At 43.3% G+C, this 23,379-nt stretch overlaps 1 protein-coding gene across 3 annotated transcripts in view; it reads right to left on the bottom strand.

Annotated features, from left to right (window-relative positions):
- The window catches only part of SUGCT (succinyl-CoA:glutarate-CoA transferase), a 643,092-nt gene that overhangs the window by 111,950 nt on the left and 507,763 nt on the right, over nt 1–23,379 (bottom strand). For 2 of the 3 annotated variants that reach the window (XM_036738675.1, XM_036738678.1), the window contains one exon: nt 14,156–14,219. In XM_036738675.1, the coding sequence (XP_036594570.1) occupies nt 14,156–14,219 (64 nt within the window). Of the gene's footprint in view, nt 1–390; nt 438–14,155; nt 14,220–23,379 lie in introns of all 3 variants that reach the window. The other variant, XM_036738676.1, reaches the window with a different exon arrangement.

Genomic DNA, 23,379 nt, shown 5'->3' with positions numbered 1-23,379 from the left:
ATGCTTCCAACTCTACAAAGCACTTTTTCATCAAATAATCTCATTTTTATGGCACAATAATTCATGCACAAATAAATGGTCGTACAAGTCAGGGGAATAGGTTGTTTGCAAATGCATGTGTGTGCACGCAGGAATGGCAAATGAGGAAATCAGGTAGCTGATTTCCTCATTTATCAGAAAAAAATTCCATATTTAGCACTTCACCAAAAAAAAAAAACCTGCTATTTAGGAAAAGAAAATCTGCTCTTAAAAAATAAGTCCTGCCAATGCTATCTGCCCCTCACTTGTTGTGTGCCTTCAGAAGAGGCAGCTAGGTGGCACCATCATGCACAGAGCACTGGACCTGGAATCAAGGAAGACCTGAGTTCAGATTTAGCTTCAGATACTTACCAGCAGTGTGACTCTGGACAAGTCACTTGATGTCAGTTTTCTTAACCCTAGAATGAGAATAATAACAGCACCTACTTCAGAGGGTTGTTTTGAGGACCGAGTGAGATATTTGTAAAGCGCTTAGCACAGTGCCCAGTTTATTCCATTCCCTTCCCCTACTTAGGTAAATCCCCTCCATCTCTCTTGGACTCCTTTCCTCATCTGTGTCTTCAGCACATTCTGAATCACCGCTCCGGAGCTGGAAGGATCTTGGAGATTGTCTAGAGCCCAACCACCTGATCTTCTAGATGGAGAAACTGAGGTCTAAATGGAAAAGCGAATGGTGCAAGGTCACACAATGCCTGGCACCAGGCATTCCTGACTTCAGCGATGGTCCTCTTGCTGATGCCCATCAGATTTACAATCTCTGTCATTTGAGAGCGGCCCACATAAGAAGCCCAGCTACGGGAGCCACGGCAAACACAATGGACAAGTCGGCATGCAGCCATCACACTCCCAAGTTAGAGGTGGGGAGGGCGCAGGATTTGACCCATATTCCATCCATCCATGAGAGTAATGGCACATGGTGCTCCAGCAGCCCCACCCCCAACTCCCCCCACCTATCCTCTAGGAGCAGAATATGGAAACAACTTGAGTTTCCATCTCACCTCCCACCAAGAGCAAAATGCTCATCTCTCCTTTCACATACGTGATATGTTTAATAAGGATAAAGAGGCACAGCCATCCAAAGAAAACACGGGGTTGACAACTCAGAGGGTGATGCCTGATGTGCTAGAAAAATACTGGAAGGGCCCCCTTGTCAGAGGATTTCCTCAGCTGTGAGTGAGAGGGCATGAGTTGATAAAGGACGAGTCCAGGCATCTGGGGGAAGTGGAGGATGGTCTAACTGTAAGCAGTGCCCAGAAAACAATCTCATTCATGCATTTCAAGGGATTTTTTCCTTGTGTGTTATTTTATTCATCTTGATGCATTTGTATTTCCAGAGCCTGGCATGTAGTCGGCACTTAAATGCTTGTGGACTGATCCCCCAGGGCTAGTATCCTCCTACCCTCCCGACTTACCTTGCACTGAACCACTTTGCATTGTACTAATTCTCTTTCTTAGTATTTGTATATATGGGCTTGTCTCTTCCGATAGAAGGTAACTGCCTTCAGAGGAGGGAATTTTTTCATTTTGGTCACTGTGTCTCCAGCAACCAGCCCAGTGCCTGGCACACTTAATAAATGCTTGCTGACTGACAGACAGACCCAAATGATTACTTCATTTCTGCCTCTTTCCTCTTTTTTTTAATTCTCACTCATCCTCTCCCACCCTTACCACTGATGCCATCACCCACATGCACACCTGCCTTTTGAAAAAAGGGTCCCAGAAAGTGGAAAAAAGAAAGGAGGCAAGTATGCTTGGGTCATCCTTGGCTTTGAAACTTCTCTTTCCCAAAGACCAAGTCATCTTAATACTCAAATGCTCAAAATCATCAAAATCCCTTTAAAGGGCATCCTCTGGACTGGCCCTGGATCCTGGAGACAGGGGCTGCACATCACGTTGCTTCAGGCTTATCCCATTTTATTTCTATCTCTAATGCTAGCAGACTGGCTTATTCTCAGAGACAGAGAGGTGGGGGTAGGGAAGATGGATGAGAAGGATCCCAAGAAACTTTTTGATGCAAAAGGTGTGGGAGTAATTTCATTTATTTATTTACTTATTTTTGTATCTGAAAAGACCCAAGTCCCCAGGAGATATCTTGGTTACTATAAAGGTCACCTTCATCTTGAGTGTGGTATTTCACCCAGGACATCAGTCTCCAGATTAGTAATTCGGTATTCTTCATCCGACTTAAGACCAAGTGTTTTAAAGTAATAATTTTCTTTTTACTCTCCTTGCTGGGAAAATCCACAATAGAAGGTTTAAACACACACACACACACACACACACACACACAAACACACACACAGTCTGTAATTCACTGCAAATGGAGTGAAATAACTAATGGAAATCTGCTTTTGATTAGAGATAAAACCCCCAATAAGGAGAGTGTCGGCCATCGCTTGTACTTTTCTCTAGGCTCAGCTATCATATTGCTATAAAAGGGCAAGATGGGGCCCTCTTCTCTCGAGGAATAGCATGGCGTCATTTTGATTTTCACTCTAGCTTGAAAAAATAAAAAATATATTAAGAAAAAAAAAGTTGAAGTTTTCAAGGAAAAATGACTGAGACTCTCCTAAGACTGAGAACCTTTAAAATGCAGAATGTCAAAAGGTAAGCCTCCCCTTAAGGGATACATGACATCAGGCAGAAGCTATCTCAATGCAAAGATAAAACTAGATTATCGATTTTGTAGATACTGCTTTGAAACTCAGTTGTGGCTGGGTTTATATCTAGCCAGCTGGCCTCAGACTCCAGGTGGAAGAGTGCACTGTGTTTTCTTGGGGTCTCAGTTTCTTTATCTGTTAAATGATGATGTTGGATGGAACAGCCTCTGAGTCCTGTCAGCTCTGGACCCTAACATCCAAGGAGTGAGATTGGGGTCAGTCGGCCTTGGAGGGAACACCACTGACAGTGAAGTGGTCAAGGTGGCATTATGTAATTCAGCCCAGTGTCTCAGTTTGTCTCCATTAAAAAAAATCTCCAAATGGACAACAGAAAGACACCTTTTTGGTTGTTGTGGTCGCTGTTGTATTAGAGTCTAATTCATGCCCCACCCACACATGGAAACCCCTTACCCTTTTAAATCATTCCAGAAGAGTTATTTAGATCCTTTTTCTAATGTTCCCATTTGTTCTGGTTTTCCAATCAATACCAATCTGTCACTTCTATATTTATTAAAGTAAAAAAGAAAGTATTATGAGGATAGCCAAATGAGATGATATATATCATGTCGGCTAAGTTCCTGCTCTGGTACTAAATTCCTCAAAATTGAAATCAGTCGCACAAATGTAAAAGGCATAAGTAGTTGGCTCTAATGACTAAAAAAGGCGAATGAGGTAACAAGTACAGGTCCTTTGTCTCGAAAGTATCATAAATAAGAATAAGAAATTAAATGTTTTCAGTCAACATTCACTCCGCTCAAAGGAAAGAATGTGTATATATAAAAATATAGATAGGTAGAAATATCCAGGCACACACTTACCTCTGCTAACCCTGGCTGCACCTCAGCTCCCTAAATGGCCAGGGACAGATCATTTTAGCTGCACCCTACCTTTTCTTTGGTTCCCCAAGGACACTTCTGCCTGACTCCCACTCTCACACACTGGTAACTTACTCCTTGTGATTCTTCTTGTGCCAAGGAAGAAAACCCCAGATATCTTGCACAATAAACCTCCAGAGCGCACTAGGCCACACTAGATAGCTGTAGCAATGTTGTATGCTGTGTTGGAAAGGATGCTGGATTTTTCATTGGAGGACCTGAGTTCAAATTCTGATTCTGTCATGCAAGGAAGTCAAGTAACCCCTCTGGGCCTCACTTTCTTCATTTATAACATGAGGGAGATGATTCCAGTGCATTTAGCATGAAATGCCCTGCGAAGTCTGGGTTTAAAGAAATTATTGACAATTTTAAGCTCTTCCATCAACTCACAACATGCCCTCCAGGGAAGTGTGGCCATTCTGCCCATGCCTCACCTTCCTGGCTTGGGGGGCAGGGTGGGGAAGAGAGCAAATACACGGTTTGAATAAGTTTGGCCACCTTGGAGTGGTCTAAAAGTAAGTGTTGCCTGCTGAATCCATACGAGTCATCCACCTGACTTCCAGGAGGGAATGAGCTGGCTTTCCAACCCAGGTCTGCCACTCAGTAGCCCTATGACCTTGGGCCAGCCCAGACTCTGAGCCTCAGTTTTACCTTCTATAAAGAAGGCCTTGAACGTCCCTTCCAGTTCTAAGCTATGACCCAATGGCCCTTCCAGTCCCATGCAGCTCTGCATCTCTGCTCTTTAGGAGCCTCTGAGCCCTCGGGGTGGCAGTCTCCCTAGCTTCCCTGATAAGCTATGTTTCCATAATAGATCTTGTTCTGTAGATCAAGGCTGCTTCTCTTCATTCAGCACATTAATGAAGCTTTCTACCTCTTTGACATCATCCCTTTGGAGTATTTATAGCCCGTTCTCATGCACCCAATTGTCTTCTCTCCTCCAGGTCATACATCTCAGATTCATCACATTTCACTACTTCAAATGTATCCTTTAATCACCTCATCAGCCCTGTCATATTTTTTAAAAGTTTCCTTTCACTTAATCAGCCTCATTTCTAAGCTTGAGCTCTGAGAGTTGTTCAGCCTTGCGCAATGCAGCCTCGAGGAAAAGGAAGCATCCTCTTCTTCCTCAGAGGCACCATTGCCATCGGAGGCCGGGCTGATGCTTACATGGACCCCACAAGCCACCTTGTGCACACCCTGGCCAACTGCTTTGTGCCTAATTTACTCGCACTATGAATGCCCATCCAAGGAAAACAGAAATTAGGGAGTGAGTTCAAGGCAGCAAAGGGAATATTATGAAAGCTCATCTTGACTGGTTTCTATCAGTGCAGCAACTCAGCTCCTCTCCTGCTTGACTCTCTCTTGTTCAAGAGATTGGGGGTGATTCATATTCACAAGATCAAGCACCATGAAAACACAGATCTAGGTCTGTAAGGGACTATTCAGAAAAGGCACCGGATGGCGCCATTCAGGGTGATGTGTGCCATGGGCTCCTTGTGTAGGCAGGTGGATGGCACAAGAGATAAAGCAAGGGTCTTGGGAGACAATTAGTATTCTAGACGTATGGCTCTGGGCACGACACTCCACCCTCTATGGGCCATGATCTTCCTCATTTGTAAAATGGGAATGATGGTAGCACACCCCTCACAGGGTGATTGGTGAGGCTTAAATAAATATGTTAAGTGATTTCAAAACTTAAAAGCTATGGAAGTGGTAGCTCTTGCTGTTATCATCACATATTACGTTTGGGGCAGCGAGGTGCTGCCGTGGGTAGGTCACTGGGTCTGGAGTCAGGAAGACCTCAGTTCCAATCTGACCTCAGACATGTCCTAGCTAAGCGACCCTGGGTGAGTTACTTAAACTCTGCCTCAGTTTCCTCATCTGTAAAATGAAGATAATAATAGCACCTATCTCCCAGAGTTGGTATAAGGGTCAAATGAGATAATAACTGGAACACACGGAGCACACTGCCTGGCACACAGTAAGCACTACCTGAATATTGGCTGTTATCCTTAACCAGGGGATAGATGTGTTCTCCTTGGCTCCAGGGAACAAACAGAGGAGGAAATTTTGGCTTGAGAACAGGAATGGCTTTCTCATAGTGGGAGCTATCCAGAGACATTAGGAGAGGTCCCACTGCTTGACTCTTGCAGGGGATGGTGGCCAGAGGACTCCCACGCAGGTACCCCTGAGCTCTCTGGCCTTAGCCATCATGTCCAACCCGGAGATTCTAGACATAAAAGCAAAGCTCTTCTCCCCCACCCATCACTGGAGGCAGGACATTGGCTGCAAATGGGCCCTGTGTGGCCCCAGATTCAGCTCAGGGCAGATTAAAGCCTGAGGTTTTTAAGTAGATGTGATCAATGGGACAGATTGTACAACCACATTTATTACCGTGGCTTAAGAGAGACGGCTGCACTTCTTTCTTTCCTTCATTTTATTTTTCTTTTTAAATTAAGAATCATATTTTTAACCACTTGGAACATTGTTAACCCCTTCATCTCCACTAGCCTTCCCCTGCCTCCTCCTGGTGTCTTCCTCACCCTCACCCCCAATCTCTGTCTTTCCCATGTTAATAGAGTACAGCTGAGGACAGCCTGGGAGCACTCTCCAGGTGAAGAAAATACCAGGCAGGCTTGACTCTCCCTGGGCTGTCTGGACATGACTCTCCTTCATCCACTTAATGCTCCAGTCTCCTGTTGGCTGTTTCTCATCGCCCACTTCTCTGGCTTTGGGATGAAGCTAAAGTGTTACTCCAGACAAAGAAGTCCTCCTGGTCTTCAAGTGTGTGTGCTACTATAGGGGCACCCAGAATCCAAAGCTTAGAGTCCTCCAAGAATGCTTGGTTTCCAGCCATTTTATCTGTTGGATAATTGCAGTTAGTTTAAGTTAGGATTGATATGATATAATAATCATGTTACAATATGACATGATGTAATATGATGTCACATGATGTCACATAGCACATGATATCAGATATTTATTGTTCATAATTTTTCAGCCATGTCCAACTCTCTATGACCCCATTTGGGGTTTTATTGGCAGAAATACTGGAGTGGCTTGACATTTATTTCTATAGCCCATTTTATAGATGAGGAAATTGAGGCAAACGGGGCTAAGTGACCTGCCCATGATCACACAGGTAGGAAGTATCTTAGGTCAGATTTGAATTCAGGTCTTCTTGGCTCCAAGGTCAGTTCTCTGTCCACACTACCTTGCATCTGTGTATATACACATACAAATAATATTTTCATGAAACCAAAAGATGATAAGAAAGCCTTGTTTGGAAGTACTTTTTCTTGATTCATTATCATGACCCCTCAGGAGTATATCTTTCCAAAGGAGTAATGGGGACTCAGAAAGACAGTGGCCACTCTGTCTCAGACTTCAGAATCTAAGAGAAGTCTGGTAAAGCTGGTCAGAGCCTGAGTCATGACCTCAATTTTGAAAAAGCACATTTCAGTTTTCAGAGACTGGGGGGTATAGAGTAAATCCACTTCCAGAAATAGATGCTTAACAAGAGGGAATGCCAACATTGCCATGTGTGTATAGAAGGAACATAGGTCTAACAATTTCCATAAGTGTAATTGAATCTTTTATTCACAAAGAATGAGGGAGAGGAGGGCAAACAGTCATCTTTTGTCTTGAGATATCTGAAGGGGTATCTTTAGAAAGATTAGCCCTGTTCTCCTTAGCCCCAAAGGCATATCCAGGAGTAGCAGGTAGAACATGCCAGGAAGTCAATGACGCTGCTTGTCAAAGAAATCTTCCTTCTACCTAGAGCCATCCCAGAATATAATGGGGAACCTTAAGCAGCCATATTTATTCTTTTTCACTGAAGGTCTTCAAGCAGAGGCCAGATAATGACTTATCGAAGGATATCTAGAAGGCAGTCCTTCTCAAATGGTCTCTGAGGTCCTTTCTACTGAGATCCTCTGATTTCAGGGAAACAGTGGCCACAGGTGAGCTATATGGGAGATTAGAGCTCATCTGATTTACTCTCTTCATTTTATAGGTGAGTAAACTGAGGTTCAAACAGTAGAATTGACTTCCCCAGGGTCCCACGATAAGGCATTAACTGAGTCCAAATTTTCTGTCTAATGAGGCTTTAGTTCATCAGTCCCCAAACCTGTTTACTGAGCACCTCTCTAGCTTGGCAAGTACTAGCCTCAGTTACTGTGCACAGTATCTGGCAAGAGAGGAAATCGAATAAGCATTTGTCAATGGATCGGCTAATTAAGTAGACAGGATTCCTGCCCTCTAATAAATGGTGATGACTGTGCAGCTCTGTACCTGTGATGAATGGCCTGGACCAGGGCCCCATAACAAACCAGTCAATACATTCACTCAAACAGCATGTCAGATAATCAAAGAAAAACATCCAGTGCCAAAATCAATGAGACAAATGGGCAGAACCTGAATTCAGCGCTCTGATCACTTGGCCTGCCCCACATTAGTTCAGAAGGGTCTCCCTCTTGGAGGACCCAACTTCCATGAATTAAAAGTACTTCTAAGAGGCACTAAGATGCAATCCCCAAATCAGGAGAATTATTATTGGGTGAAGGACATCCATTTCTCACCCCCCTGTATAAAAATACATCTTTTAAAACGGTCATTGGTGCTGTCCTCAGAGATCTGGGGCATTTGGGCATCCCACCTTTGTGAGTGTCTAAGAGCAGGATAATGATCAGATACTCTCTTCTGATGGGGAGAAAGCTGAAGTGAGAAGTTGTGAAAAGTGTTCACATGAGCTGTACCAAAACATGCAAAGCAGGGGACCAAGGTGTACATGGGAGAGTCAGCTCTACATCCTGCAGTGGGCTCATAAGTGGGTCACCTACGACATACAGAGTTGGCTTCTGAGCTAGGAAGACTCAAAGTCAAGTCCCATTTCTGATACAAACTGGCTGGAAGACCCTGAATAAGTCACTGGACTTCTTAGTGGCCCCAGACAATTTTCTAAGACCACCAGAAGAAGCAAAGTACCAATCTGCATGGATTGGGAAAGCTTCCTCAGAGAGGCATTCCTTATATCCATGACATCACATGATCAGTCCATATCCCTACTGGGGCCATTAGACTCTGCTCTATCTTCACAAAAAAAAAAATCAGTTAGCCACAAATATACACCCAGAAGAGATGCAATTCCCAGGCTTGGGAAGTAGCTAAAGAAAGTTACAGAGAGAAACCAAGCCTTAAAAGAAAATAGCAAGGTCCATGTCAAATGATATAGAAGAGTTTGGGACTCTGTAACTCCCAACTGGAATGGAAGGCAAATAGAGGGGAGTTCCTCACCCATGCAACACCTCTGTTCCCTTCCCCTAACCCCCAGTTTTCAGCTTCCTTTTATATGTCATCTTCCCCCATCAGATTGTAAGCAGGAAGGGCAGGAAGCATCTTTCATTTTATTTGTATTTGTATTCCCAGCACTTAGCACAGCACCTGACACATGGTAGGTACTTAATACATTTGTATTGACTATTGACAAGTACTGGCTACCTCTTACTGATATCCCAGCTGGAACTCCTGAAACATTTTTATAAAGTCGCATTGGAATCCACTCTGTTTGACTTCTTTGGTCTCTTTGCTGCAGTCTGAGGTTCAGCAAAGTTATCAAGAAAACATTCACTTTCCTGTACTTTATTGCTGAGTCTTATGATCCTATGTCCACTTATATCATTGTGTCTGTGGGAAAATGTAACCCGAGTTTCAAACAATCAGCTTACGAGCAAAGATGGGAAACAGAATCCATTTTGTTGAGAGGTTTTCGTTTGTTTGTTTGTTTTGGTGTTTTTTAATTGAGTATTGCCTCTGAGACAACTAACTGACCAATAAAATGTCTGCTGCTGACATTTCTTCATTCCCTGTGCCCCATCTGCCTCAAATGCCTTTCATTAGCACATCCTGAAATGAGAGCTTGCCTTTAGACCTCCTATCTGGGAGGGATCAGTAAACAAAGCTGTCACTCACCATCAAGACCCCATGGAGAGCAGAGTTGCACTGTGCTTAGGAGACAGTGAGATGTTAATCTCAAAAATGCCCTGGAAGGATCAGTCTCATTTCAAAACAAAGATGGCGCATATTAAGAATGATTCTTTAGAACAAATATTTCTTTAATCAGAGAAGTGTCCTGAAAAACAAATGGTTAGGCAGACCAGAGAGATGTCTGATCCATACAGAAGGCTGACCTTAGTTTGATGTTTCCCAAAGACTCATGATTTCACATGCCCTGGCATTCCCTTCCCTGGGGAGGATCCCCCTGAGCCCTCCATGCCTTCAGTGCATTGCTGTGCCCCAAAAGACCATTGCCTGGGGCCAGCTTCTCCATAATAAGCTCTCCTCCCTCATCCTGGTTCCTCCTTGGATGGCATACCCATAGTCCATGACAGGCCTTATAAGGAACACACACATTTAGGTATGGCAGGGGTCTTGGAGGCCAACTAGTCCAATCCCCTCATTTTCCAGGTGAGGAAACTGAAGTTCTTATGCTCAAAGCTTTTCCAACCTTAGAGAAATCCTGATCTTTGTCACAGAGGGATAAGATATGAAAATATGAGCTTAGTGGAGATTCTAGGAGACCAAGAAAGAAGACAAGCTGCAGCTAATCTTCAAAATAACATGTATGATTCTCAGGACAATTTGAGTCCAGCTCAATATAGCACTGTAATAAGGAAGAACCTGAAGAAGGCCCAGGGTTGGGGAAGGAGTTGACATATAAACCTTCAGGTATTTGAAGAGATTTCAGGGAACAGAATTCTTCTATTTAGCCTCAGAAAGTAGGAGTGAGGGCACCAGGGTACCATGTGGAAGTTGCAAAGATACAAACATTGGTTTGTTGTCAGGAAAAACTTGACAATTATGGTTGTCCAAAAGGAGAGTTGTCTCCACTGCCTAGAGAAGTGGTGATTTATTCTCAATCGTAGGATCACAGGATGATAGATTTACATTGTCAATAAGCTTTTATTAAGTGCTTACTACATACATGCACTGTTCTAAGCATAAACACAGGCAAAAAATGTACCCTGCCCTCAGGGAACTTCCATTCTAATGTTAGGAGACACATATGAAAAGGAAGTGAAAAGAATGAGAACATGCTGGGAGATTTCCAAAGAGTAAACCATGGCTGGTGACTGGGAAACTCTTAAAAATGGAGGTTCCAGGAGGAACTCGCCGGTGGGAGAAGGAGGCCACAGGGGCATGGTAACACAAGGGAGCTGGAAGGCATCAGAGGTAATTTGCTCCAACCCCTTCCTTTGAGCAAATGATGCTCAACCCAAGATCAGACAGAAGGTAATTGGGAGATGAGGGATTCAAGCCCAAGCCTATACTCAGTGTTCTTCCCACACACTAGCTCTCTTTAGGCAGAGGCTGGATAACCATTTGTCAGAGATCTTATAGCAGGGATTCCTTTCAGGAATGGATTGGTCTGAATAGCTACCAAGATTCTTCCAGCCCTGAGGATGCTGTGATTCTATGAAATGTGTAATAGTAATTAAGGTAGGACTTTTTGCTGTTGACCTTTAATGATTCTGGCCTTTGTTTGAATGGGGGAGATAAAGTGGGATGTTTTTGTATTTCTCAGCACTGAGACAAATTGGAGCCATTGATTTGTATCTGATGTGATACTGGGGGTGGGGAACTTCTCCATGACCAGCCTGGGTGAAGTCAGGGCCCTCCAGCCCTGAACAGGATATATAAGCACAAAGGTTAGCATTCTGAGCTCTGAGGCACAGCAGGAATGGCGTGTGACTCTGGGCCAGCTCTTCTAATGAGCTCCCCGTCTGTACACCCAGATGTTGATAATTACAAATTGTATTTGGTCTGTAATTCAGGGTGCTGGCTTTTCCCCCTGAATTAGGTGGATGTTATTTGTATGCTGGATTAAAGTAAGATTGTTAACCCCTTAACATTGCTTTCCTTGAGTAAAGCAGATCAAAAGGACCTGTGTTGGCAGCTTTCTGGGTGCTGGTTGTTGGTGGATCTTACGCCCCCACAGAAGCTGCTAGCTGGATTGCTGATATAAATGCCATTAGAATGAATGAATGAATGAGTGAGTGAATAAGTGAATGAATGATATGGCCCTCCTACTCATGGATGAGGCCTCCTACCCCTGGTCATCAGAGATATAAGAGAAGGAACTGCCAACCATAGAGGGAAGAAAGTAAACACCAGAAGATGGAAGGAAGTTGAGCAAGAGAGGTCTGAGAGCAAGAGGGGTATATCAGTGGTGGGAGGTGGGATGTTTGTTGGAGGCAGCCACTGACCCTCTAAGTGATGCTGCTCTGGTACTTTGGACACTTCTGTTGTAGTTTCAGGACTATTTCGGCCCAGACTTTACTGTCCACATGTGGGTGGGAGAAGAGGCTGTGTTCCAGGTCAAAGTTAAGTTGAACACTGTAGAACAAGAAGGTTAATGGTCCTGCTGAGCCAAAACACGCCTTCTGGCCATAACTGCTCTTGTCTTGGCTTGTGAACATCAGTTTCCCATTGTCTTCCCTCTCTGGGATGTGGCAGGCTTCTCAAAGTCTCTAAACATGGGGGTTTGCCCCTGAAGGCTATAGATACTTGAGCTGGGCATGTGAGGGCAGAGCTAGAATTGCCATCGCTGTGGAGAGGGAGCTAAAAAGACCTGGTCCTGATGTCTCTTCATCTAGTTGTTAAACCCAAGGGAATCACTGAAAAGTTGGAACTCTGCCCAGATCCTGGGCCAGAGGAAACTCCCCACTCCTGCCATCATGCTCTGTGCAGCCTGGACAGTTAGGGTAAGATCTAGATTAGACTTCACCCAGGGCAGGAGAGGTGGGGGTGGGGTGGCTGGGGGGATTGTGTGAAGATGCTGGTCCCAGAGCTGATATTCCATCATCACCACTGCAGTATCATCAGGTCTTTCCCACCCTCTTCAACCCTAACCCAGTAGGTGGACTGATTGGACGATGATCAGAAGCCTGAGGGAATAATACCCGATAGCTGGAGACAGAGAGAGACAGAGAAATAGAGAGACAAAGAGAGATGGAGTGACAAAAAAGAGAGACAGAGAGAGGAGAGAGGATAGAAAGAAAGAGCAGGAAGGGAGGGAGGGAAGAAAAGGGGGAATGAAAAGGCAGGGAAGGGGAGAGAGGAGACTTTGCTCAAAACAGGGAGATTAATTTGTTGATAATTTATATGCACTTAATATTACACATTAGTAAAGTTGATAAAAGCTGACTTATAAATAGTAATATGCAAGGTTTCCTGAAAGCAAACTCAGAATTTATTTTGAATTCTGATTAATAACATAAAGGATGAAGGAACACCTTCTGTCCCCGAGGCACCTTAGACAGCAAAGTGATGATAAGAAATGAGAGGCACAAGATCCATGGGAATTACCTCTGACATTGAGTATCTGTGTGACCTTAGTTAAGTCATTTAACTCCCAGAGGCTCAGTGTCCTCATCTGTAAAATGGACTAGATGGCCTCTGGGGTCCCTCCTCACTCTGCATCTACAACCCCATGAAGTATTCTAACTACCAAATAACCCTTCAGTCAAACGTCCTCACCTCATAGACTTCCCCTGACCTTGCTGCTCGCTGAACCAATGGAGATAGCTTTGGGTTGAAAGCCCTGTCTACTTCCCATCATTTTCTGTCACCAGGCAGTCACAAGACGCTTCATCTTCTCCCTTGGTACGCTTTCACAGGCTGTCCCCCATGCACAGAACTCTCTCGCTCCTCAGACCCACCTCCTGGATTCCACGGCTTCCTTCAAGTCCCTGTTAGAACCCCACCTTCTACAGGAAGTCCTACTTTACCCCTCTCAGTTCTTCTCACCTTCTTTATGTTGATTATTTCCTATTTATCCTGTATGTGGCTTATTTGTGCATCATGGTTTGGGTGTTGTCTCCCCTATTAGATTGTGGGATCCTTGACAGCAAGAATCATCTTTTACCTTTCTTTACCTACCTGGGGCCTAGCCCAGTGCCTGCACACAGTAGGTACTTAATAAGTTTTTACTGACTGAGTGATGGCATCTTTCTGACCACCATCACACACGACTTCTTTCCTGAGCACTTGGCCTCTTACAAACCAGAACTACAAAGTTCTCATCTTCCTATCTTCTTTGGGCATCCCCTCCCTTAGTTACACCCTGCCCCTCCCCCTGCCCCCCCCCACACATGCCAGGAGCTGATTTCCCCCTCTGCCTTGGATGCCTGATTTTCTTACTGTCTCATGGTTTCTCCCATCCCTTCCCTGATCTGTATCCACTCTTCACAGCAATCTCAAGAATGAAGATTATAAATCATTTCAATCCTACGTTACCATTCAGATGACACAGTGTAACTTATGAGAAGATCCCACTTCGGGATCAACATGGAGGGTGTAACTTTCCTCTCGCACCTCATCAAAGACCATGTTTCATCCTCACTCCATTTGGTTAACACAACAGAAATTCTTGGAACTTGATGAGGTGAGGGGCGCACATCCACCGCACATGAGAAGAAATGGCTTTCTCCATTGTTTCCAGGGCTCTCTCCTCCCCACAATAGTCAGGTCAGAATATACAAAGAGGCGAAGTGTGAAATCAAAGAACTCATCATTTCCAACCTGGCACAGAGATCCTCCCCACAGTCGGGTGATCCATTTCCATGATCAGACCATTGTGTAGCACCTGAAAGGAAGAACAGAGAGTCTTAAACCCAGATGAAATTTTTCATCTCAAGGAACGAACAAAGACACCAATACAATTTACTGTGTTCATAAAGGTTGGGAACACAACAGGCATTTAAAATCCCCTTTCACAGGTAAGTCCACCAAATATATGCCTTGATGAAAAAATCAAGGAAAGAATTTGATTCTGCTTGTCCAATGCCACCTCCTCCTCCTTCAAGTGCAGCTGCGTCACTTCCTCCATGAAGCCTTCCCTGATGCTCCCACTAGTCAGAAACCTCTCTCTCTCCTCAATTAGCATAGCTTCCACTTTCTATTCTTTTTTTATGTTTTGCTCATCAAAAACATTTATTGAGGGGCAACTAGGTGGTATAGCAATTACTAGCTCTGGGGTCAAGAAGACTTGAGGTGAAATTTGATCTCAAACATTTACTAGCTGTGTGACCCTAGGCAAGTGACTTAATGCTGATCGCCTCTAAAAAATTTATTGAGCACCTAATATATCCCAGACACTGTGCTTGGAATTGGGAATAAAAAGATCAATATGAAACAGCACCTGCCCTCAAGAAGTTTACACTCTATTGACATGAAACAACATGTGTATGTACATTAGTAAACAAAAGATTTTTTTTTGGTCTTTAAAGTGGCTCTATGATTTTACTGGCATAAGGAATCCTAAGGTAAGAAAACTCCTTCTACCACTGAAACAGTAGGTGACTTACTCAGGGTCACACAGCCAACATACAAAACACAGGCAAGATCAATACATCGCAATTTCTGCTTTTGAAAACTGGCAACTGAGGGAATCAGGTCAGGGAGGTGTTTAATCCAGTAACATATTAGGTGTTAACATAGTAGGTGTTTAATATTTGTGTCTTGAGTGAATGTGCCAATAAGTGTTGAATATGTGTCTTGAATGATTGTGCCAAGCTATTTTCCCCCTCCCCTTAGGGGAAGACTCCTAAGATTAAAGCATCTGGGTAAAGATGAGAATCTCACTTGCAAAAGAGAAGGGAAGGGGTCAAGTGCCTTGAGTCTGGTCACTTCCAAGACTATGCAATGTCCACTTTCTGTCGTAGAAGCAAGAGGCCTCCAAAGCATTACAGTGCTGCTTCTTCGTCATTGCATTGGAAATGATAGTAGCCGATGTAGTGGAAGAAATTACTGATGGTGAAAGGCAAGAGCCAGGAATTTGCATACTCCACAAAGTCTGTGTGGATTTAGAGAGGACATTCCTCATGCTTTGGTCTACAGAGCCTCCTTCAAGAAAGGATGGTAAAGCTCCTCAGAAGGTCCGTTAGCCCTTGCCTCTGCAGAGACACTTCAATGGACTATTAAAAATTAAATCATACCCATTTATAAAAAAAAATCCAGAAATATAATATATTCTACTGCCTACAACCCTGATGGAAGTTCTCGAGGCAGCTAGGTGGCACTGTGGATAGAGCACTGGCCTAGGGTCAGGAAGACCTGAATTCAAAACTAGCCTCATTTACTAGCTGTGTGACCTTGGGCAAGAAACTTAACCTCTGTCTGTCTCAATTTCCTCAGCTGCAAAATAGAGTTCATGACAGCACCTCCCCCCCCCCCCCCCGCAGGGTTGTTGTCAGGATCAAATGAGACAATATCTGTCAAGTGCTTAGCCCAGGGACTGGCAAATAGTAGGTGCTTAATAAATGCATGTTTCCTTCACTTCCCTTATTGTCTAATTTAACATTTGCCAAGCAGCATTTCATTAGTGAAAGGAGATATTAGGCATTTGTTATTGTTCTTAAAATACTATGTTGTCTCATTAAGAATAATTCTCTTCCTTAATTCAGCCAATCAGAGCCAACTCCACTAATCTCCTCATATCTCCAATTCCCTCATCTTCCAGATCGATGCTGTTTCTCATTTCTGCTACAGAAGCCTCACAGCAACCATAGTATAACAGTTCAATGAATTAACAGCAAACCTTATTCCACCTACATTCCTTTCACTCCTCCACCCCAGCAGCTATTCCATGTCAAACAACTTTGTCACCAGCAGGCAGTGGAATGAGCCATGGGCACACTCTTGGGTCGGTGGATCTCCTGAGTGACTGGCCTAAGAACGCTCCAATCTTACAACCACTCAGCATGAGGCTGGTGTTACTCTGTAGTTGATTGTCTTCTTTCTCAGAGCTGCTGTGTGGAAGAGTGGATAGAGCCCTTAACCTAGAATCAGGAAGAATTATCTTCGGGAGTTCAAATTCTGCCTCAGATACTCCTTATTACCTGTGTGACCCTGGGCAAGTCACTTCACCCTGTTTGCCTCAGTTTCCTCATCTATAAAATGAGTTGGAGAAGGAAATGGCAGACCACTCCAGTATCTTTGTCAAGAAAATCCCAAATGGGGTTTTCATACTGCTGTGTACATTGGGCTCCTGTTCTGACAGACTCATTAGACTCACATAGAGAACATGCTGGCCACCAGCTCCTATGACTCAGGTTGGACGTTGCAGGGCTTCAAGTACACTACAGGCTATCCCTAAAGTCTGGACACATAGGAAATCTCATCAACATCTCATTAACTGTTTTACTGAAGACTCTGTTGTTCAGCGACTTCTTTTTCTGGGGCATGCTAAAGGGGAAGGTGTACTCAGAATCACAGATGCAACACACTTGATTGAACACACAAAGAGTGAATGTGCTAAAATTGATGGCAATGTGGAGTTATTGCATCGAGTTCATGTGAATCTTGCAAAGTGCATGAGCCTTTGCATCATAAATGATGAAAATCATATTGAAGATGTTATTTGTTAATATTCCAATTAAATAAAATGTTATTGAAAATTTCATTTATATTTTTGCCTACATCTCCAGACTTTAGGAACACCCTGTATATGGATTCCTCATGGGTGCTTCAAAGAGCTCATTCAAGAAAATGCTTTTCAAAGATGGAATCCCAATTTGGAGAGCTCTGTATCTCACAGCAGGATGAGAGGTCATATCTTCCCCCTGGTTCCTATATAGGGCTGTCCTGAAAATGGAAATGAAGAAATCAATTCCAGTTAAGGACAGAAACAAAAATCCCAGGCTAAATTGTCTCTTTTAGCAATGATCTGCCCACTTCCTCCTTCTTCTCTTGTCTTTCCTTGCCTTTCTCTGTGAAACACCATTCACTGTTCTATGGCTCACACTCAGAAGGATGAAAAGGAAGGTTCTGAACAAAATATAACTCAACTGAGGGCTCTGAAATTAATTAGCACTGAAATTTAATCATCTGCCTAAAAGGTAAAGGTCAAGGGATGTTACTCACAGTTTCATGAAGACAAAATACCCAATGTTCTCAAAACAACTAATAGAAATAACCTTTCAAATATCTCATCCAGCTTCTACACAGATTACTACAAAGAAATCAATGAATGACCAAAGAAAAACCATGTATTAAGTGATTACTACACCCTGTAGGAGAGGTTTCTATCTTCTAGGTTTTTCTCAACTCCTTTGCATTTAAAATAGCAAAGCTTAAACCGCAAGCTGTTCTTGGAGTGAGAAAGACAGAAAGGGGGCTCATCTCACCTTTGCCACACACTGTCTGTGTGACCCTGGACAAGTCACAACACTAAGATTCAGAGGAGATGCTTATGTGTTGTTACAGAAATTTCCCCACAGAGAACTTCCCAAACCAAAGAAATCACAGGTTTACTCTCTAGCCACTAGTTCTATTTAGAAGTAAGATGTGAACTCACAGGATTTCAAAGTGGATGGGACCTTGATGGCCAACTTGTCCTAAGAAAAAATGAACTCTGCAACATCCCAGACACCCTCATCCCTGCACTGGGGAACCACCTCTCAAAACAGGAAATGGAATCAACCAATCAAAAAGCATTGATTAAATACCTACTGTGTGCCAGGCATAAGTGCTAGGGTTACAAAACCAGAATTGAAAAAGTTCTGTCCTCAGTACACTACAAGTGTGACCAGGAGTGAAGATAGAAGAGAGAGAGAGAGAGAGAGAGAGAGAGAGAGAGAGAGAGAGAGAGATTGAATGAGAATATATACATACATGTACGTATATTTGTATGTATCTACATAGACATATTTATATAGTCTATATACGTACATATACATTTATACATGTGTATATGTATGTATATGTACAGATATATAAATATATGTGTATATACATACACATATAGATATCGATAAATATGTATATTATATGCATGCATATTGACAGGGAAGTCTCGCTTATCCAGGCTGGGTCTTTTCAAGTCTTCCAAAAATAGATCATGCAGAATATGGATTCCCCATGCTAATTCCTAACGTGGCCATGGTGTCCATTGGCAAGCCACAGGTATCACCAAGGCCTAAAATGTAAGGATGAAATGGTCCAGATGGCCCTGGCATCATGTGGCATGCTTTCTTGTCCCAGGTGGAACCAATTAATCATCAGCCTATTAAATCACCCGGTTAGCATTATCTCAACCACAAAGGGTACGGGTGGAGTGTGGGGTCATCTTGAGCTCCCGAAGAAATCTAATCATACTATATAAATAGGGTCTGTGCTCAGTGAAGGGGAGGAAGGGTCTAGTGGGCATCTGCCAGCACAAGGAAGGATGCCAGAGAGGCCACCTGGACCCACTCTGTGCCCAGCACCATAAATCACTTGCCAGAGGGAGGAGAGTCTTCTACCAGGCCTCCTTCCATGCCATGTTCACATTCACAAGAGCAGTCCTATACATGAGGAGAATGATTATGACTTCAAAAATTAGCCCAGAGAAATACTCATTCTCAGAAGCCAATCACCTCCTTTTGTTGTTTGTCTTTCTTTTAAATGATTTTCCTCTTTGGTGTTCATTGAATATCTTGTTTGCTTTCAGGTTTTTAATCATTCTCTTTATCCAACTTCATACAAGACCATTTTAATGGATTCCAGAAAATGTCATGGAGCAGATCACCTTAGTTTACCCACTTAATTATAGGCTCCCATGCTGCCTTGTCATTGCATCAATTTCCGAAAGCCGTTTTCAATTGCTCTTGAACTTGTCACAGATATTGCGCCTGCCTGACGGCATTCTGGGAAACATGCTGGGAAAGTATGCAAGGCCCATGGTCATTAACCTTTAAAAAAAAAGTCCAAGGGTCTGAAGCCTTGAGTTTTGCCAGAAACAATCACACAAATGACGCTATCAGGATATTCTTTCTGAGTTCCTTTTTTTATTCTTTTATTTTTTTAAGAGACAAAAAATGCAAAAGAAAATAGCAAGATCATTTCCCTTCCTTACCCAAACTAGAAAGATTATTCTGTGAATCTGCGTGGAGTAAAACTCTTGATAATTAACTGCGCAGAGAAAGCTGGGATAATTACGTGCATCTCATCATCCATGTTATCATTTCCTCTCAGTGTGTCGTGAAAACAACTTTGTGGGGAGACAGAGCCTCTACTGTTGTGAAATAGAGGTCATAATTCAGGAACACAATGTTAAAGGTTAATTTCACTATTTCTCAAACACTTTTAATGACCACAAAGAAAACACCCTTAAATATCCTTTCACATGAGAAATTAGACTGTAATCCCATTGGCCCCAACTGCACTTAGATAACGGAGATCGAATTTAAGCACACCAATTTTCCTGTTTTCTTACTTCATTTAAACCAATTATTGTAACTCAACTTTTCTTTGGTGCAAATGTACATGACATGGACCCCAAATGCCTCATTTCCCTTTTGAGCCCTAATTGTGTATTCCAACCACTTCTTGAATTAATTGGCACAAGGAAGAACAAAAATAACAACTCTAAAATGGAGGAGGATGGAGAGGGGGTGGACTCATGTAAGTCATGGAATGTATAGAATGATTTATAGGCACCAAAGCCAAGCCATTAAGAGTCCTTCTCTCCACTGCCTCCCTCCCCACCCCATCCTAGACTCCCATGACATCATTAACTCAAGCCTTTCAACCTTGCTTAGCACTTGGCTTTTCAGGTAAATTATCCCAATGCTCATCAATGCAACCTTGGGGATGGTTGGGAAAGCCTTCTTCTCATCCCATGCAAAGTTTGTTAGAAGGGATTGTTCTAAGCAGTGGTCATGGCAGTGACTTTGGACCGTCTTCACTCATTCAGAATGACAATATTTTCCTACTTGTAAAGAATTTCCCAGTTACTCAGTAGTAAAACAATGTCGTTTGTTCAGTTAATAGAAATATAAAAAGACATTCTGAATTTCTCATCCTCCAAGGCTGAGAGCTTAATGTTGATGCATTCTGATAACCCAGAAATGTTAGGGAAGCTATAAGACCATGGAAGGTAAATCCTGGTCTCTGTCATGCACTGAGACCTTAGCAAGGATTCAGGCTTCTTTTTCCTCATAGCCCTAGCTTCATCACAAGAGGATAGATGAATAATTTCTCTTACTAAGGTTGGGGCTTTGGTCCAAAAGCCTAAGAGTATATACAGAGAGGGATGGCATGGTGGAATGGGGAAAGAACTGTTTTTTGAAACAGCATGTGAGTTCCAATCTTAGCTCTGATATGTCACAGAATCACACAATTTTAGTCAGGAAGAATTTCAGCAGCCACCTAAGCCAGACCATACCTAAGAGAAATCCTAACTATGATATCCAACAAGTGGTAATTCTGTCTGTGCTTGAAGCCCCTGAATGAGTTAGTCAGTCAATCAACAAGCATTTATTAAACCTTGACTATTCACCAGGCACTGTGCCAAGCTCTGAGGTTACAAAGAAAGAAAAGGATAGTTCCTGACTTCAAGGAGCTCACATTCTAAAGATGGATATAACACGCAAACAACTATGTACAACCAAGATTTGTACAGGGTAAATTGGAGGCAATGAAGAGAAATCCCCCTCTTTCTCAAAATTCATTCTATTTTTGGAAAGCTCTACCACCAAGAAGGTTTTTTTCTGACATCAAGCCTGAGCCTGCCTTTTGCAGCTTCAATTTATTGACCCTGGATGTGTCCCCAGGACTAACCAGAATAATCCTCTTCTATAAGACAGAGCTTCAAGTACTGAAACCCAAAGATCAAGCCCTGAAATAGTCTTTTCTTGGGTCAGAAATCCCCAGTTCCTTCAAGTGATGTTTTATACATGGAGTCCACGTCCTTTACCATCCTGGATGCCTTCTCATACTCTCAAGCTTAGTCATGCCTTTCATCAACTGTGGCTCCTGAAATTAGACGTAATATTCCAAATGTGACATGGAGCAGAGTAAAGAACGCCATCCTCACCCATGGAAGCTCTTCCCTTCTCAATGGAACTCAAGATGCCATTTGCTTGTTTGGCTGCCATACACTGCTAACTCAAGTCCACTAAGACCCCTAGATCTTTTTCAGAAAATCCACTGCCTAATGATGTTTCCTCCAACTCATACTTATGTGATTTTTTTCAGTTCAGGTGTCAGACTTGACATTTACCCTTGCTATCAATGTGACCTGGGGCAAATCACTGAAGTCCTCTTGACCTTGAAGGGACTGGTTAGACTAGATGCTTCTAAGGTTCTCTCCAAAGTTCCCAAACTTAGAGTCATCCTGAACTCTGCCTTCTCCCTCCCCCACACAGTCCATTAGTTGCTAAGTCTTGTGGGATTCCACTTCTATAAGCTCTTCAACCACGCTCTTCTATCCACTATTGCCCAAGGTCAAGAGGCCCTTTTCACCTCTTATTTGCTCTACTGTCATAGTTTCCTCCCTGCCACCAGCCTCTTTGCTCTCCAGTGAATTCCCCTGCACAATCATGTTGGTATTCCTAGAGCACTGGGCTGACCATATCACTCTATGGTCCATAAGTTTCAGTGATTGTTGAGATCTTGGCAAGAAACGCAATAGCAGTGCTTTTGGTGAGAATTCTCCCTATGCTAACTGTTCAACAGGTAAGTCCTGCTTCAGACAGACGCTCGATTTCCTGACTTGGCTAGATCACAAATGTAAAGAGGACAAAGAACGACAGGTCCAGCTTCGGTCAATGATCCCAGAGCTTCCTTTCAGGGAAGCCAGATACTCCCCTTCTTCCCAATAGTTGCCCTGAATCTTTTCTCTCTTCTTTCTCCAGGGCAATACTCAAGATGATGTGCACCAAAGCCCACCTGGGGAGGAAGGGAGTAGGGAGGTATCTGATGGAGTTTTCAGCAGTTTCATGTAATTAAGACCACTTGGGGTTGCTTATCTCTGCCAGGAAGCTCTCAAACATGCCCTTTCCTTGGGAATCAAAAGAATGGTAGCATGTAAGAGAGCAGGAACACAACTGTCAATATCTGCTTTTTCAGTAAAAAAAAAGTCCTACCCACTGAGCATGTGAGAGGCTCATTATCTCTCCATTAAGAGGGTGAGCTGGAGTCTCATCAGGAGCAATGTCCTGGATCAGAAAACCACAAAGGAAATGATGTGTCGTGGCCTACCCAGGATCTGGGCAGCCACAGAGATGGAGGGCCTGCTGATCAATGTGGCAATTGCTCTGTGATCCAAGGCATACAGAAGCAATATTGTTTGTTGACATTCTATCAGCTAGAGAATGGAATGAGAGCCACCCAAGAAGCCTCCAAGAAGACATCCTATTGCCACCCAGGCTCCATGGTCATAGCATCCTAGGCTGAGAGCTAGGAGGGCCTCAGAGGTGAGCTGTTCCAAAGGTCTTTGGTTTTGTCTGTCTCCCCAGGAACTAGCAAAAGGCCTGGCACATAGTAGGTGCTTAATAAATGCTTGCTGAATTTAATTTACTTAAACCTTGATGCGGTCAATTTGATGACGAGAATAATACATTGCATACACTTAGCTAGAACTTAATAAAAGTTTGGTGGATTAATTGCCAATCAAAAAGCATTTATTAAGTGCCTAATATGCATCAGGCACTGTGCTAAGTGCAGGGGATACAAAAAAGGGCAAAATACATCCCTGCTCTTGAGGGGCTCACTGATTTAACTCCTTGGCTTAATTTCCATGAGAAACTGCAGATGGTGGTGAGGAGGAGAAAGGCTCCATCAGTATATGATCTCCAGGCAAATAATGGGGCTCTCTAAGCCAAGCAATGATGATAGAAGATACTGAAGGAGGGGACTGCAAGGAAAGGGGGTCCCACAGGTGGGACATGGACTGATAGGGGAGGCCAGGGCAGAGAAGTCAACATGCGCACCTCTGAAGGCAGGTGATAGAGTCATGAACTCCAAAGCTAGCATTTATTAAG

This window comes from Trichosurus vulpecula, chromosome 9 (assembly GCF_011100635.1).
Source record: "Trichosurus vulpecula isolate mTriVul1 chromosome 9, mTriVul1.pri, whole genome shotgun sequence".
NCBI classification, from domain to species: Eukaryota; Metazoa; Chordata; class Mammalia; order Diprotodontia; family Phalangeridae; genus Trichosurus; species Trichosurus vulpecula.
Note: the sequence above shows the minus strand (reverse complement) of the source record. Positions and strands in the feature narration are given on the sequence as shown.